We start from the raw sequence: 17,574 nt of genomic DNA on the forward strand, positions 1-17,574 counted from the left end.
TTTATCCTCTTATAGCGGTTTTTTCATGAATCCTAGTCCTAGATTACGTTTTTCGTAAGTTATTTGTCAATTTTCTTACCTTAGGGTTCCTTGAATTCAGATTGGGGAATCCTTTGGATTAGGGACTGATTCTTATGCATGTGTGGTTGATTTCTATTTCCCTTTGAGTATTGTTTGGTTCATAATTTTCATTGATCCAGCCTAACGTGTGTAGGCCTGGACCCGCATAAATTCCCACTTAATTGAATGTTTGGATTTTCATGTGGGATGTGGAATTTGTGTGATTGTTTCTGAATTGGTGTGATCTAAGCTTGAAATCTTGCATATCATATTTAAATTCATATCTTGCATCAGGCTTTCATTTCCAATGTATCCAATGCTCCTAACAACCACCTTACCATGTAGAAGTTCAACAAATTACATGCCTTCACCTCGATTAGGACATAATATGTACTTAGCACCACAATGGTTTATTAAGTTGGATTATATTCATAGATTTTGGTGGCTTTATTTTCCTTTTCATGTCATTTTTATTTTCTTTGTATTGCTCCATTTTGTCTGTTTTGATGTGATATTTGTAAGATTGGGTGTTTCTTAATTGTCATTGATCTATTATGATTGGGGTGGCAACTGTTGACCAACCATCCAGGATTTTGTGTATTAGATGTGTTGAAAAAGCTAAGCCTTCTAATCATCTTGGTTTTCCCTGCGGAGCAACAAGTATTCGGAGTCTGTTTGGGATCCACACAAAATGGAGAAGTTAGCACATTGAAATATCCTATATTTCCTGTTCGTATTGGATAACCATTGAGTCGACTTCAATAACTGTTTGGTTTAATTTTCCTGTTTTGGGCTGTCAAGGAACATGTTAATAAGAGATGAGCTTGGCTAAAATGTGGAGGAGTATCAAGAGAAGGATATAATTACCAATTGAATGCATTTGCAGGAATTTAGGAATAGCATCAACTGGTGATAAGATGAGTGAAAGTAAGACTTAAAATGGTTTGGCCATGCACAATGGATAGAGTGGGTGCAAGTTGAAGATTCTAAATGGGCAAGGGAAGGTCCAAAAGGATGTGGGCGGAGTTAGTAAGAAAAGAGTTGATGGCCTATGGTTTAACTGTGGATATGGTCCCTGATAAGAGAGTAGTGGAACAGGATGTGTAGCTGACCACAATTAGTTTTGATTAGGCTTAGATGAAGATGAGAGTATGTTACGTCTATTATTGCAGAATGCACGAATATGGTCATTTTGTCAGAGCATCAAAGTTTTTCTCAGAGTTGCAATTTGTAATTTGCAATTTGCATTCTCATTTGAAGGGAGATGGAATTCTAATTTGTTTTTGGAGGTCTTTTGGAATGTGGAACCGTGCACATCTTTTTTCATGTTGTTCTACATAGAGATACATTTGCACCTGATGTACTTGAGGTAGAACCTGATACAATTGAGTTTTATTATTATTGTGAACTGTTGTCTGTACAGGACAAATACATATCGATGAACGCACGATTGCAAAATAAACCGATTGGAATCTTATTGCAAACTCTTTGTTGTTGCCAACAAAGACTGTGCAAGGAATTTGCTTATAAACTAATCATTGGAACATCACTTGGGGCCCATTTGGATACCAGCAAATAAGTTACTTTTTCTACTTACAGCAGTAGATAAGTAACTTATTTGAGATAAGTTTGGTTTATGATAAATTATAAGTAGCTTTTTTATTTAAAGTTACCGAATCACCTCAGTTTTATAAGTAGAAATCAAGATAAGCTACTTAAGGCATAAGTAGCTTATATTAAGTTTAGATCCAAACGCTCCGCTAATTGTAAATCAGGAAATAATGCTGACTCTGAACAGTTTGTAGGACCAATACTCAATTCTCTTGAAATTTTGATGACATTGAGAAAACCCTTACATAAATTCATTCTTATATGCTTTTCCTCTATTGTCTTTTAGAAATTCCCATCCCTGAATTGCTGGGATAATGATGATTACAGTGACACAGTCCCTAGCTCATGTGTTGACCTTAGTGCCTCGTTTTGATTTATTCTGATGTTTTGTTTCCTGAGGTAATGATTTAGTGATTCTTCATGTTCAAGCATCAAGAAGAATATGGTGTACATTATAGTCCTATTGATACCATATGTTTCTAAATTTTCTTTTAACTTGGCCCTTTTCTTTTCTTTTTTTGGCTGATTACTTCTGGTTTACAACCCAATTTATCATCCATCCGCTCAATATTCAGTTCTTCAAATGGACATTATAGGTTTTTAACATTTTCAGTTTCATCTGTTTTTTATTTCTTTCTTTTCACAAAATTTGAATACGAGCTTGGATGAAGCATCTATGATGTACAACTTCCTATTGTTATCCTTGCACTTCGATTACCAGTGAAGAAACTCATGGGGAATATAGACTGAGATGCCTATTTATTTTGGTTCTCAATAGGCTTACTGTTTCTGGGTCAATGATGTTATAGTAAATCTGCGTTATCTATCTGTAAGTCCCAAAAGGATTGAAGATGACTTAACCTACTGAGGCCCTGAATGCAATTTCAGCATTTTTCTTTTCTGTAGTTTTTTCATCTTTTGTCGATTAAAGCTTCATTCCCATAATGGGAAAGGGGATTTGTGATTAACAATATTTGTTATTTTTTTTTCCTTCTTGTATGCTACCCTTTTGACTCATTTGCATATGGCATAATTATTGGCCAACAAAGGAAAACAGAATGTGTTTCCTAATGGCTGAGTCATTTGCCAACAAAGAAAATTAGATGACTGCCACTTCTGTAAGGCCTGATCTGTGACGTTGATGCATTCACATATCAACACAAGGATCTTCAAATTCAATGCTCACGCCTTTAAAGATTGGAGTGCAGCTACAAGACAAACAAGAAAATCTCTACTATATATAACTCCACTAGGGCTTGACATTTTTGCCCCTGCAATTAGTTTTCCTTAATGGACAACCTTGAAGGACATGATGAGACGTTGAAGTAAAGTTGCAGGGTGTTCTCTCTCCAGTGCTGATTTTATCTTTCCCTAACTCTCGTGTGTTGCACATGCCACACTAAGTAATAATAGAACAATAAAAGAAGAACAAACTGGTGTTTCTCTGCTCATCCCTATACATGCAATTCATATACTTCTAAACACACTTCTACCTATGTGCTTCACTCTTATTGGATATCTGAATAGCCACTTCTGATCTGACGAGCAACATGAGATTAATTCAACTACAGATTATGAATGCTGCATGACTTGGAACTCAAGGACTAATGCAAGTCCAATTTACAAACAACTCTCTAACGGCATTAATAATGTTCATGACTAATCCCCTAGAATCAAAACTTTACTGCTGCTATATTATCGTTTTTTCCCCCTTGGAATCTTGATACACCAACAGGAATTGGGAAACATATGGTATAGCGCTTCTCTGACCATAAATCCATAGTGTTGAAATGAAAATGGGAAAATAGATGGAAAAAAAATGAACGATGCTCTGGGTGTGGGGTCAGACAAATGACTTCAGTACATATATTGATGGATTCTGTGTAGAATGTGGCATTTATGCAAACGAAAATTGAAGAAACAATGCTTTTTGCAAAAGCACTTATCATGACCCCACTATGTCTCATGCCACCACTTTTTCAATCGCTTTCGTTTTGTTTTCCATTCTGAAACTGAGTATTTATTTAACAAGGACCCTCCCAATGTTGCTTGTGTAGAAGGCATGGATGTTTGTGGTCTGCATTTCCTTCCATGTAGGAGCCTTTTATTATATTTTGTGGGTAGGGTGGAAGAAGGGAGAGCCTATTTTTTAGGGTTTTGGTACTAGTATATTGACGTATTTTGCCTTGGCTTTTATTGGCCTGTTTTCTGTTGGAAGAGGAGGTCGATGTCAGCTGCATGCTTATGAAGTTTAACCAGTCTATTTGCATCTGTGTCAGTCACACTTCAGTCTCTAGCTGCATGGCTGTACATGTAACAGGCTGGATTCCAAAAATGGGCCATGTTGCGATTTATCAGGTAGGTTGTACCCATGTATGATATGGCCGGTCAGTGTGTGCTCTTGCTTGGTCCTTGTGAACATGAGGCTGTGACTAGCATTCCTGAAGCGACATCGGTTGCATGTTTACTGCCCCCTATATTTCAACTTGTGACCATCAAACGAACGGTAAAGAAGGCGTGAAATGCAGGAGGCTGCCATCCGAAAATTGGCAAAGGTCTTGGATTCTTGGGAATTTCAACACTAGATGCCAGTGTTGATATCGGTTCGCTCGTGTGATGGGGTCTTTCTGATCAACGGTACACCAAATCATGGGCGTGGGGCAATTGGAAGGAATTGTTACACTGATGCAGATCGTTTAAGATTAGTTTTGAATGAAAGCCGCTGATGGGTATTTTTTTTATTTTTTATTTTTAAAGCTTTGTTGAAATGAAGTACTTTTCTGTACTAAAGAATGAAAATTGGTGCCCCCCACCACAATCAATATTACATTTTGTAGTCCTTGTCATCTTTTACGACTGTCTCGTGGATTCCTAACTCGGTTCTTGTACCTCTGATACTCTTCACGTCACCTCATTTGCCCGCCTGTTTGTGTCTTAAAAAAATTCCATTTCATAATCTTCTTAAGTAGAGAACGGAATAACAGTTTCTATACATTAATACAAAGGGTCACTGCGTATCTGAATGGTGTCTGTTACCTTTGGTTACTCATCCCTCTTAAATATTACTCGGATTCATGATTCTTTATCTTGCCCACCTTTGACTGTACACTGCCCTTGGGTTCCCCTTGACAATCCTGTTAATTGCCATGTAAAAAGAGGCTCCTAATTCAAAACCAACAAGTCCAGTAATTAGGTCGGCCACAACATAATAAACAATGAATTGCCGCTTGTATAGCAGAAGATACAATGTGTGGCCCGCCTAATACAAGTCGAGGTTGATTTTGGCATGTTGTAAGGCTCTTTTGTCCAATTTTCTGGACACAGGCTGCCAAACGAACATGATGAGAAGTGATTGCTGGTTGAATGATAAAGTAGCTGGTGTAGTTGGTTGGATATAAGCATTTCATGCCACCGTTATGTATATGTTTAATCCACGTTGTCCATCCATTTTTACAGATCTTTTTATGGCATCAGCCTAAAAAGCATGCAGATCGGAAGGCTGGAGTAGACCACGCCACAGGAAGCAGTGGGGATTGAACATATTAAAGTTTTGGATGAAGCTAATATTTATGATTTCCCTTCATCCAGGTCTATGTGGGCCCTAGGAAGTTTTCAATGTTAGGATTTAGATCCCCACCGCTTCCTGCGGTGTGGTCCGCATGAGCTTTCGATCTGCTTCCATTTAGGGCTCATGCCCATCAGTCAAAATACATGGACAGTGTGGATAAAAACATGTACATCACTGTGGGCCCCACAGAGCCACTGATAGGACCATTGTGCTCAAGCTATGTCCAGGTAAAGATGGACATTGGACTGAGTTGGATTGGATTGGGTCCAACTTGACTCGGTCTGCATTCTACATGGCCTAACCCGAACTTATTCGATTCGGGACCGAGTCCAGGACATCTGACTTGATCTGATCCGATGCACTGCTAGCCTGATCCGAACTGAGTCTAACTTGGTCAAGAAAACCGAATCGGATCGGATCAGAAGAGAGGTGGGTGATACAAACCGGAAGCGGATTGGTTGGTGGTGGTGTATTGACGTCAGCAAGTTCTTTGGGTCAAACTATGAGGTATGTGTTATATCCAAACCGTCCATCCATTTGGTGAGTTTGTCTTAAGGCTTGAGCTGAAAAATAAGACAGATCTAAATATCAGTTGGACCACACTGCAAAAAATAGTGGGGCATTGATCGTTTACCATTGAAACCTTTTTCAGATCACATAAGTTTCAGATCAATATGAAATTTGTTTTTCCACTTCATCCATGTTTTTTTAACATTATTAACAGATTAGATGGAAAATAAACGTTATGATGGGGGCCATGTAACTTCTCATTTGAACCGTTCGTACAACTTAGAGCTCGAGGCGCGTACGCGCTCATCTTCGCATGACACGTATCTACAATAGCCTGTCACTTGTGTAGCTTGTGTGTGGGACGCAGATTAGCTACCGACAGGTTGAGTAGCTAGACTCCCTATTGAAGTGACGTGACCAAGTTTTGTGGGACCCATCATGATATATGTGTTGCATCTGCACTGTCCATTCATTTGGAGATATCAATTTAGGGTAGGAGCCAAAGAATGAGTCAGATCTAAAGCCCAAATGGAGAGAGTGACGCCTATCATTAAAATTTTCTAAGGCCCACAAAAGCTTTTGATCAAACTGAAATTTGTGTTTTCCCTTCTTTCATGTCTGTCTTAACTGGTGAACACGTTGGATGTCAGATAAACATCATAGTGGACCTTAGGAAGGTTTCAACGGTAGGAGTCACTCTTCCCACTGTTTTCTGTGGTGGGGTCCACTCCAAATCTGGATCTGACTCATTCTGTCTCATGTCCTAAAATGATCTCTACAAATTGATGGACGGTGTGGATACAACACATACATCATGGTGGGTCCTACAAAACCTGGTGACGTCACTTCAATAGGGAGTCTTGCAGGCTACTCAACTTGTCACTTGTCATAGCTTGCACCTAATACAAGAAACTAATTTGAAGTTTATCCAGGCAACACAAGGCTGTATAGTTGGTGTGATATAGTATGAATGCATGTGGGCCCACCGTGAATGCATGTAGTTGATCCACACCGCCCATTCGTTTTTCCAGATCATTTTAGGGGTTGGAACCCAAAATTTATGCATATCCAAAGCTCGTGGGCCATACCATCGGAAAAAGTAGAAGTATTGATCGAATCGGATCTATTTTGAAATGTAGACCAATGCAACAACTACCCACACTAGATTCTTGGCTATAGCAATCGATATAGGCACCTATACAAGTACCACAGGTCCATAGAGATAAAAAACAGTCTCATCCCTAATTCAAAGTTGGTGAGAATCACCATGGCATAGACTTTCAAGAGAAACTCCTAGTTTGGGTCTGCATAAAACCCAACCCCAACAGAGATATCTCCAATCCCAACGGCTGAAACCACAATTAAAAGGATAGTCACTACCTTCAACACATCCATCTGGGCTTGCTTCTTGTCTTTAATTCCTCCCGATGATGGAGGCGCCAGTACTGTCATCTCGGCCATTGTTTTATTAGAGGGAGTAGATGAGTGGTAGAAAGAGAATGAGAGGGGAAATGTTTGCACATGAGAAAAATGAGTGGTAGAAGCCATACCTCGGCCCTTTATTTCTCAATCTATTTTAACTTCATACTATATGACCTGATCGGATTGGATCACGGATCGGATCGGTCCAGATTGACATTGAACTGAACTCGATTCGATGAACGGTTGGATCAGACTGACCCTACTCGAGCTGCACCGATCTAGGCCGTCGGTTCAGTTTAAATAGGGTCGGATCTGGTTGAATCAGGTCAGATCCACCAGATCGGGCCAGACATGCCCAACTCTAGGTCCTAGTGGGGGTTGTACCCCATCCTTGTCCGTATATATCGATATATGTGCATATTAACACGTGGTGTGGGATGCTTGTAGATTAATGGTGACACGTGTGGTATGTCTGAAGATTCATGTTAGCACGTGTGCGTTCTTGAAAATAAATAGAGACACCTGAACTGTATGTGCAGAAATTTTATATTTTTAAAGGTCGGGAACAGGTCATTGCCAGCCAACATCCAATCTGTTTAGGGCCTGTTTGGCCAGTTGCATTAACTGGGATTAGATGGGATTGCATTCGTAATCCCATCTAATCCGCCATGGGAGCCTGTTTGGCTAGCTGCATCAACTGAGATTAGATGTGCCCTTGAAGTCTACCCGCTGCAATAAACTCTGTGATTCTGAAGCTCATACGTGGCCACTCCATGGAGTTTTTAGGCATGATTTTAGCTGGTACGCCCCACCTTATTTTTAGATCAGCCTGATTTTTTGGACGAGGGAGAAAATGAAAGGGCGCACTTGGACCGATATGATGTCACTCAACATTAGGGTGGGCCCCCACACATTTTGCAGTAGATAACGTTTTACAGTAACCGGTCTCCAAGTATGCCATCCATAGCCTACCCCTGGGAGACGCAGTTTTTAAGTAATATTTGGGTAGTTAATACTCTGGCGAAGATTGTGCTTTATATACAGGCACTTTGAAATTGTATACAGGCACTCTGGATCCTTACTCTTGCTGGTAGTAGACTCTCAGGAGTTTCAACACCCGGTCAAGGGTTCGAGCATCGATAGGTGGTGAAATTTCACTAGCGTGAGTGTGTGAGGTGTGTAAAAAAAAAAAAAGGCACTCTGAAATTGTAAATGCAACACACATATTAACATAAATTAAACTGAGCGAATTGAGGAAAAATCTGTCTCCTTCTCAAAACCTGTGACCTTTAGACATTTTCTTTTTCTATCCAATGGATAATTCTCATTTCGAACCGTCCAATAAATGTCCACCTTTCCCATGCTCATGTGATGAAGCGTAACCGGATCCATGGTTTGGTCGGTCTCGGACCGGAGTAAAATAAATTAACTTCCCACCTTCCTCATGTGTAGAAACTCGGACCGGATTTCTCTACAACACCTGTTCTACGCAGCGCAAAGCACCCGAACTCTGTGATCCCACCACCATGTTGTCTTTGTGAAATCCATTCTGTGTAACCTGATACTCAGCCCAAAAACCTAAAAAGAAGCTACATAGACAACAGAGTTGCGCCACTACAAGAAACTGTGGGAATTGGATGCCATCCTTAGTTGTCCTTTGGATGCCTGTGAAGTCCTTAGGTTGTAAAGGAATTAATTACAGGGCCTGTTTGGATACATGTATTCACCTGTAAAGACAGTAAGGGCCTGTTTGGCCGGGCAGATTGGAAGGGATTGGAAGTTAAATCCCGGGATTGGCTGGGCGTGCCAAACAAACTGGGTGATCTGATCCCGGGATATAGCAATCCCATGGATCTTAAGACAATCCACTGACAACACCATCACTACCTTTAAATCCCATCCAATCCACCCTAATCCATTCAAATTTGCCTAGGACGTGTTTGGTTCGAGGGTTTGGAAGGGATGGGAAGGTTTAATCCCTGGATTGGCCAGGCGTGCCAAACAGACTTGATATAGTAATCCCGGGGTATAGCATTCCCATGGATCTTAAGACAATCCACTAACAACACCATCATTACCTTGAAATCAATGCCATCCACCCTAATACCATTCAATCCCTTCCAATCCACCCGGCCAAACACGCCCTAAATAGATTACAGTTTTTAGTTGTAATCTAAAACATGGGTTTTAAATTACAAGTAAAGTCTCTACAACTAAAAAGGCATTATACATATTAAAACATAATGGTTAATATATGCTCATGATATGTGAGGCCCATCAGAATGTATATAGTACCTCTAATCTATCCATCATGTACTTCCCTTGATGCTCTATGTAGCCCTAAAATTAAATGAACCACACAATGGAAAGATGGGACGTCCACCATTAAAAACTTCTATAGTGCATTTGGAGCCCACTATGATGGGTGGAAGACATTCAATGCATTTAGTGTGTGCATGCTTTAATGTTCTCTTGGAACCTTTAGAAAAAATCAAGTCTTTATTATGTGATTTGCTAATTTTGGAAAGTTCATTGCCAAAGATCTCTGGTATAAAACCTACTTTATTCATTTAAGCACTTTATAGGTTAGTCAAAGGCATAATTTATTTACCTGTAAATAAATTACCACTTAAAAGCCAATCAAAATATCATGTAGACCAATGTGTTTACAACTAAAAACATTACATGCATTCAAATGACCCCTTAGGGTTTTTTTTAAAAAAATTTTTTTACTAACATGTTGTGTATCTTTCATCAAACCCGTTCATCAGTGTGGCTTACAAGTATTGAGGGAAATAAAAAATTAGCCTTATAGAAAACTCAGGTGGGTCACATCGTGTGAACTTAGATGTTTCAAGCACAATTTATAGTCCCCATTCATTTGGCCATTATAAGATTGTGGTTTTCTTGTTTTCATATGTATTGTGAAAATAGTTATTATTGCCTGATGAATGGAGCAGATTTTATATATACAACATGGTGGGGTCCACATAACTTTGTATGTTTGTAGGGGTGCACATGGGTCAGTTCGGTCTGGTTATGGGGTGAAACTAGAACCGAACTATTCCTAACGGTTTCAAGAAAATCGGAACCGGAATCGGTCCATATGTAGGGGATAAGGTTTGTTTAACGTTCCCGATATTTGACATTTTGGATTTCTAAAAACCTTTGAAAATTTTCATTATAATTAACCTACATTGTCACTTATTGACCTTTGACGCACTTGGTGAGCCTATACGTGGGTGGTACCTGTAAAGAACTGCACAAATCCAATTAATCAACCATAGGAAGCCAATGAATCTGTCAAATCACTTAAGCATCAAGTTTAGCATCGTGATTTGTTCACATAAGGCCCAAATGTAACGGACTTACCACTGATTAATAAGACGACCACAACTAAATTAAAGATCTACCGAAAGCCGAGACGATTATGGGTCAAATTTTAATTAATGAGCTAAATTGACTCAGTTACTCGACTAGCATACGAACCGATGGTTTAGGGTGATTATGAATGAATCGTCGTTTCCGTTAATTGTGAATAGGCCACACTATGAACTTAGCTAATTCAAACCTTAATCATTGCACACAAGAAATCTTGATACCTAATTCATTCAAGAAATGCATTGATTATCCGAAAAAACTCTAGACCGCTCGTTAGTGGGCCACTAGTTCTAAAACTATAGAATAATGTTATTTTGAGTGGGCTTGACGTCCATCACGGGTGGCGAATCAATATAGTACCTAGAACTGCATAACTTGGGTCAGAGACCGAGCTCTTGAAATGCGCAAATACCCATAGCTGAAACTTGAAACTTAAGTGAAATAAACCTCTCACTCTTTCACGAAGTTGTGGCTTTCCGACCGTTAGATCGTATCCAAAGTCGAGGTACCGACTAAAAATATCCGTATAGCCGCAACTCTAATCGACCATCGATTACCGTTAAATAGACTTCTAATCATATCCGTCGATTAGCGCATCCAAATGGTGGGATGATCATATTCACATGTATATCATCATTATGGCTAACTATCATACGGTGTATATAAACCTCTACACCCTATAGTGGGCCCCAAATGTTAGAAAGAATCCCCTCAAGGGTTAATATAAGGAATAACGGGTCATTAGAGCCATATGAACCAGATCTGATGGTATAAATAAGGCATTTGAGGGCCTCCTTTGCTCCCATACGAATTTTCATGCCTTATGAGAGAAAGAGAAAAAGGAAGAGAGAAAGAAAAGAAGAGATAAGGAGGAAGAGAGTGAGTGTGACAGGGAGGGGAGAATCTTGGTGCGTGGGTGTTAACATCGTATCGATCAAACCCTTTAACTTATCGAATCATTTGCCAAATCCACCACCACTTGCAACTGAAAGTAAGACTTGCATTCAACCCTTCAATTTCACAACTTATACCTACTTTACTTGTGATTAACGATGCATCCTTGCTTTACATTAGGAATTAGTGATTTTCTCCAAAATTCCAACCCTAGAAGCTCAAAGATTAGAAATCTCCTCTTAAGGTGCGGACCATTATGTATATGTTTCCATTTATTGACCCTTGAGGGTCTCATTTAATGATATGTTATAGTGAATGCTTTGTAAATAGTTAGCATGTCTATCTTTTGAGTTTGATTGCAATATGTGCCATTGGTTGTTTATGGATGCTTACATATTTGATAAAATGCCCATGTGATTAAATGCGTTATTCCAATGATGCTCACATGTTTGGTTGAATGCTTGATTGGATGTGTTGATTTGTTGATGCTTACATGTTTGATTAAATGCTCTAGTGAATGTATTATTTCATAGAGGCCCACATGTTTGATAAAACGGCAAGGTGATATATGAGCATTCTACGTATGCTCTCATGTTTGATAAAATGCCTATGTGGTTGTGTCGTTGAATATATATTGACGGCATGACGAATTGTTAAATTTATAGTAATACTTAGGTTGCTTACAATGTTGGGTCAGTCCGTAAATCGCCCAAACCAAGGGGTGACCCGAGTTAGGCTGGCCACACTAAGCTCGTTCGATTGATTCGGGATGAACATGGATTACTGATAGTAGTTGGACTACATAGGATGCTTGCACCTAATGCCGGTTGCGCCGGGGTTCTCTTAGATAAATCAAATTAGTCCACTAGTCGACTGATCGTGTATGTTCACAGTGTATAACAAGAACAAAATGAATCTAAGATACTCTATTGCTATTGGATGAATCCATTCATAACCGTTACTGCGATACGATCCCACTAAGACTCATGAGCCAGATATAGTGGTATAAGACATCGTGTCCAAGCTTTCGGCCTATGTTGGGGTGACGAGCCTCCCCATAGTGATCCGTGAGCACTAATGAAGGTGATAGATCATTATTCGAATGGCCCCCATCAAATTACCCCGCCGATGTTTCTGTGCCAGAATATCATTCGAATGACTTGGGCGTGAATGGAATTAAATGACGAACCATTTCCTTTGTGGTGATTTGATTTTATATGACAAGCCTGCATCTCGGAACTGAGTGATCATACTCGGTATTTGGGTGACGACTCATGTCGGGTTGATCCTCATACATTTAGGTATCATGGCATACCTTTATAATCGTTGATTTGTGAGATAAACAGGTGACACCTAAATTTGGATCAAGGGACATTGGTGAGGAGTCGCTACATGCAGTAACGAGCCACGTGATCCAGATAAGGACTAGTGATATGATGTCGGTATCCTAATTTTGTCATTATGTTGGATGAATGAAATTTAATAATTACTCAGCTAACATACGCATCAATCGCATTGCATTAGATAGGATGCGACGATTTAGCATTTGAGTCGTGTGATAAGAAAGTGTTGGCATATGCGAAATATAGTTAAAGTCACTTGGGAGGGAGTGTTGTTTGGAAAGAATATGAATCATGTCATATCTTCATATGCGCATTTAACAAGAGTATTAGAAAATGCTTGATGCATTGTTTATCATTACATACGCTGATTGAGTTGATACATGTTTAACTTAGAACTAATAGAACCACTGAGTTACCTACTCACTCCCACTTGGGACGACGTTTTAAAACATCAACCAGACATTATTGTTCATGTAGATTCTATCAAGCTCTTTAGCAGGTAGGCTTGGATCGGCTTGCACTTTTGCCGTAATATCTTAGGAGTGTCGAGCGAAACTGGAATACCATGCACTTATTTAATCTTGTGCTTGTATATATTAGAGTTCTGACTCGATGTGCTCCATATGTTAATTTTATTATATGTTCATTGTAGCTTATATAACTCCCATTTTGGGCGATCACCACTATTGGAATTGTATTTTTTTATTTTATTTTACTGTTAGCCATATATTTCTGTTTTTTGTTATATCTACCTTGTTTTGTATGCGCTAAATTGAATTACGCTATTTCGATTGATCGTGTGTGAAATAAATGTGAATCTAAACGAGGTCACAAGTGCGTTTTCATTAGGTTAACACCTGAGAACTTGGGCTTAGAGTTTATGTACTCGGGTGCCGATTTTCGAAGCGTTACAGTTTGGCTAATGACGCTATCAGGAGACAGGTGGCTACTGGTATGTGGATCCCACGAAGATATATTATTTTTATCCACGCCACCCATCCATCTTTTCGTATTATTTTATTACTTGATAGCAAAAATGAGGCATATATATCTCAGGTGGACCACACCAAAGGAAACAAATGCATTGAATGTCCGTCATTAAAAACATCCTAGAGCCCACTGCAATGTTTATTTGACATCTAACCTGTTGATTAGTTCATAAAGACATGGATGTAGGGAAAAAACAAATATCAGCTTGAACCAAAACATTTTTTTGGCCCCCAAGAAGTTTTTAATGGTAACCGTTCAAACAAAACTTTTCCTGCGATGTGGTCCAGTTGAGATTTCGATCTGCCTCATCTTTTAGATCAAATCATAAAATCATCTCTGAAAAAATGGATGGACAGCGTGGATGAGACACATACATCATGGTGGGGCCCACAGAGCACCGACCAGTTGCCACTAGCCACTGGCAGCGTTGGTAGTCAAACCGCGTTCGTAAACGTGCGGTCCTAGAAACTCCCGTTATATGATACTCAGGCTGCGTATGACGCTTGATACCTGATACTCAGACACTCAGAAATTTACACGTGGCACATATGAGCTCAAAAATAACCGACTAGATTGTTCATCCCTCTATGTACAAGTCACAATCCCAAGATCAGATTGGTGGAACCAAATTAACCTCTGATTCGTGGACACTTGCTTGTGGAAACAGGACCGTTAGATTTTTTCATTTTAACCGTCCAATATATGTCCATCAATCTGGTTGTTAGACGATTAAACAAACTTCATTTTGGTTATTTTAACATCTATAGTAGTCACCATAATTTGGACGATTAATTTGACTAATTGTATGCATTTCTAAGTGCATGCGTATATCATTCATCACACTCTACCAGAGTATCAAAGATTTTCTTCCGCACACCCAGCTGTCGTGTTGAAATTTCAAATTTGAAAAGCTCCATCTCTATCTCACCGTCGCTTTCCTAAACGTTTCAAACCGCAGTTAATCACAGCCGTCCACGCGGCTCCCCCTCAAATTCAAACAAACGGTTTCCCGCTCCCAAATTTAAAATAGGAGGAGCCGTTTGGCTCCCTTCCTCTCTCCTTATAAGTACCCATCTCTCTCTCTCTCTCTCTCTCTCTCTCTCTCTCTCTCTGTGATTTTCGTAGCAACCCTCTTCAGATTTCGAAGAAAATGCGTGAAATTCTTCATATCCAAGGTGGCCAATGCGGCAATCAGATCGGGGCCAAGTTCTGGGAAGTCGTATGTGCTGAGCACGGCATCGATCCCACCGGAAGATATCATGGGGATTCCGATATTCAACTCGAGAGAATCAACGTCTATTACAACGAAGCAAGCTGTGGGAGGTATGTTCCTCGTGGTGTTCTGATGGATCTTGAGCCAGGAACCATGGACAGCATCCGATCAGGACCCTATGGTCAGATCTTCCGACCTGATAACTTCGTCTTCGGCCAATCGGGTGCTGGGAACAACTGGGCCAAAGGGCATTACACCGAGGGTGCGGAGCTGATCGATTCGGTCCTTGATGTCGTCCGGAAAGAGGCAGAAAACTGCGACTGCTTGCAGGGTTTGTTCTTCCTCCCTTTTTCTTTTGATGGCTCTATTTTTCTTGCCTGAAAATCAGGTGGGCCACACATTTAAATGAATGTGAACAGATTGGTTATTCCCTTTTAATCGCCCATTTTTCATACATATATGCAGTGGCCCACCTGATGAGCGGTCCAGATCATGAGTCATAGGTCTTACTGTTTCTTCTGTTTGATTTGCAGGTTTCCAGGTCTGTCATTCCTTAGGTGGAGGGACGGGCTCCGGCATGGGGACGCTTTTGATATCGAAGATCAGGGAAGAATATCCTGATCGGATGATGCTCACCTTCTCTGTTTTCCCCTCTCCAAAAGTCTCTGATACAGTCGTTGAGCCTTACAACGCAACGCTGTCTGTCCATCAGCTGGTTGAGAACGCCGATGAGTGCATGGTCCTTGATAATGAAGCTCTCTATGACATCTGCTTCAGGACTCTCAAGCTTACTACACCCAGCTGTAAATCCTCTTTTAACGTCTGAATCATTCTAGGGTGTGTTTGGACATGACCCAAATCACAAACTGATTTGGGTGTTTGAGATAGAACAGATAACCATCTGTGTTCATCCATGCGTTTGGATGAGAGTCATGAGACCCAAATCTCAAAACGTTTGGTTTTGTGAGGCAGAACAGATAACCATCTGTTCATCCATACTAGGTTGTGTTTGAGTAAGCCCCAAATCGCAAACTGATTGGTTATTTTGCGACAGAACAGATGACCATCCGGGTAGTCCATGTGTTTGAGCGGTGGACGCATATGGATGATCTGTTCATCCATGTGATTGGGTTAGACCCAAATCGCCAATTGGGTATTTAAGATAGCACAGATACCCATGATTGGGTTAGACCCAAATCGCCAATCGGATATTTAAGATAGCACAGATAACCATGATTGGGTAAGACACAAATCGCCAATTGGGTATTTAAGATATCACAGATAACCATCTGTTCATCCATGTGTTTGGGCCATCAGGAAAACTAGAACCACATTAGGTGGATTTGGTATTTCCATTTTATCCTCCCCAAGCCCCAAGTTGATGTTGGATACATTTCGGCTCTGACTTGTAATGACCTGAAATGCTTCTGATATGATTTTTCGGGTCGAAAATCATCCTGTTTGTTCAAGCTCGGCTTGGTATTTTGAGAGTCCTGTGTTGAATTTCATCTGTTTTTGCAGTTGGGGATCTGAACCATCTGATATCTGCCACAATGTCCGGAGTGACCTGCTGCCTCAGGTTCCCAGGCCAGCTCAACTCCGACCTCCGAAAGCTTGCTGTCAACCTCATCCCCTTCCCCCGCCTGCATTTCTTCATGGTGGGCTTTGCTCCTCTAACATCCCATGGGTCCCAGCAGTACCGGCAACTGACGGTGCCTGAACTGACCCAACAGATGTGGGACTCCAAGAACATGATGTGTGCTGCTGATCCACGTCATGGACGGTACCTTACTGCATCGGCTGTGTTTCGTGGCAAAATGAGTACAAAGGAAGTTGATGAGCAGATGATTAATGTGCAGAACAAGAATTCCTCCTACTTTGTGGAATGGATCCCCAACAATGTTAAATCCACAGTCTGTGACATTCCGCCCACGGGCCTGAAGATGGCGTCGACATTCATTGGGAACTCGACATCGATCCAGGAGATGTTTGGACGGGTGAGCGAGCAATTCACAGCCATGTTCAGGAGGAAGGCGTTCTTGCATTGGTACACGGGTGAGGGGATGGATGAGATGGAGTTTACAGAGGCAGAGAGTAACATGAATGATTTGGTTTCAGAGTATCAGCAGTATCAGGATGCGACGGCAGATGAGGAGGGAGAATATGAGGATGAGGAAGTTGAAGAAGATATGTGATGGTTGTCATGCAATCATCTGATACTGCAACTTCCAGTTGCTCGGTCGCCAGAGGTGGCTGAATATCATCGTGGGAGATGTAGGTGTTCTTTCTTTTCAGTTTACATGTTTGGATAGTGGAATCCAAGGCAAAAAGAAAAGAAAACACAAATTATCCAATTATGAGTTTCAGTTTTATGTTCATTTGGATATTTTTCATAGAACTAATTTCTTGTGCCAAGAATTCAATTGATGGAGACTGTATGATGAGAATCGTGTATTAATCACTGGTTTTATGCAGTGTGTAAAACACCCAAGCTCTGTGGGGCCTACCATGTCACATGTAAAATCCTGTCCAACAGGTGATAACCATTATTTGCATTAAAAGCCCTAATAAAACGCATCATA

At 40.4% G+C, this 17,574-nt stretch overlaps 1 protein-coding gene and 2 non-coding genes across 3 annotated transcripts; all 3 read left to right on the forward strand.

Moving 5' to 3' along the window:
• Positions 1 to 2,338: 2,338 nt before the first annotated feature.
• LOC131254655 (small nucleolar RNA snoR26) lies at positions 2,339 to 2,428 on the forward strand. The gene has a single exon (XR_009175777.1). It is a non-coding gene; the product is annotated as a small nucleolar RNA snoR26 (small nucleolar RNA).
• Positions 2,429 to 2,459: 31 nt separating this feature from the next.
• LOC131254656 (small nucleolar RNA snoR27) lies at positions 2,460 to 2,547 on the forward strand. The gene has a single exon (XR_009175778.1). It is a non-coding gene; the product is annotated as a small nucleolar RNA snoR27 (small nucleolar RNA).
• A 12,314-nt stretch (positions 2,548 to 14,861) lies between these two features.
• Positions 14,862 to 17,370, forward strand: LOC131252668 (tubulin beta-2 chain-like). The gene is made up of 3 exons (XM_058253331.1): positions 14,862 to 15,323; positions 15,526 to 15,795; positions 16,514 to 17,370. The coding sequence occupies exons 1-3, from the start codon at positions 14,930 to 14,932 to the stop codon at positions 17,185 to 17,187; spliced, it is 1,338 nt and encodes a 445-aa protein (XP_058109314.1). The 5' UTR covers positions 14,862 to 14,929; the 3' UTR covers positions 17,188 to 17,370.
• Positions 17,371 to 17,574: the final 204 nt, after the last annotated feature.

The sequence above is a fragment of the Magnolia sinica genome, chromosome 8 (assembly GCF_029962835.1).
Source record: "Magnolia sinica isolate HGM2019 chromosome 8, MsV1, whole genome shotgun sequence".
Classification (NCBI taxonomy): domain Eukaryota; kingdom Viridiplantae; phylum Streptophyta; class Magnoliopsida; order Magnoliales; family Magnoliaceae; genus Magnolia; species Magnolia sinica.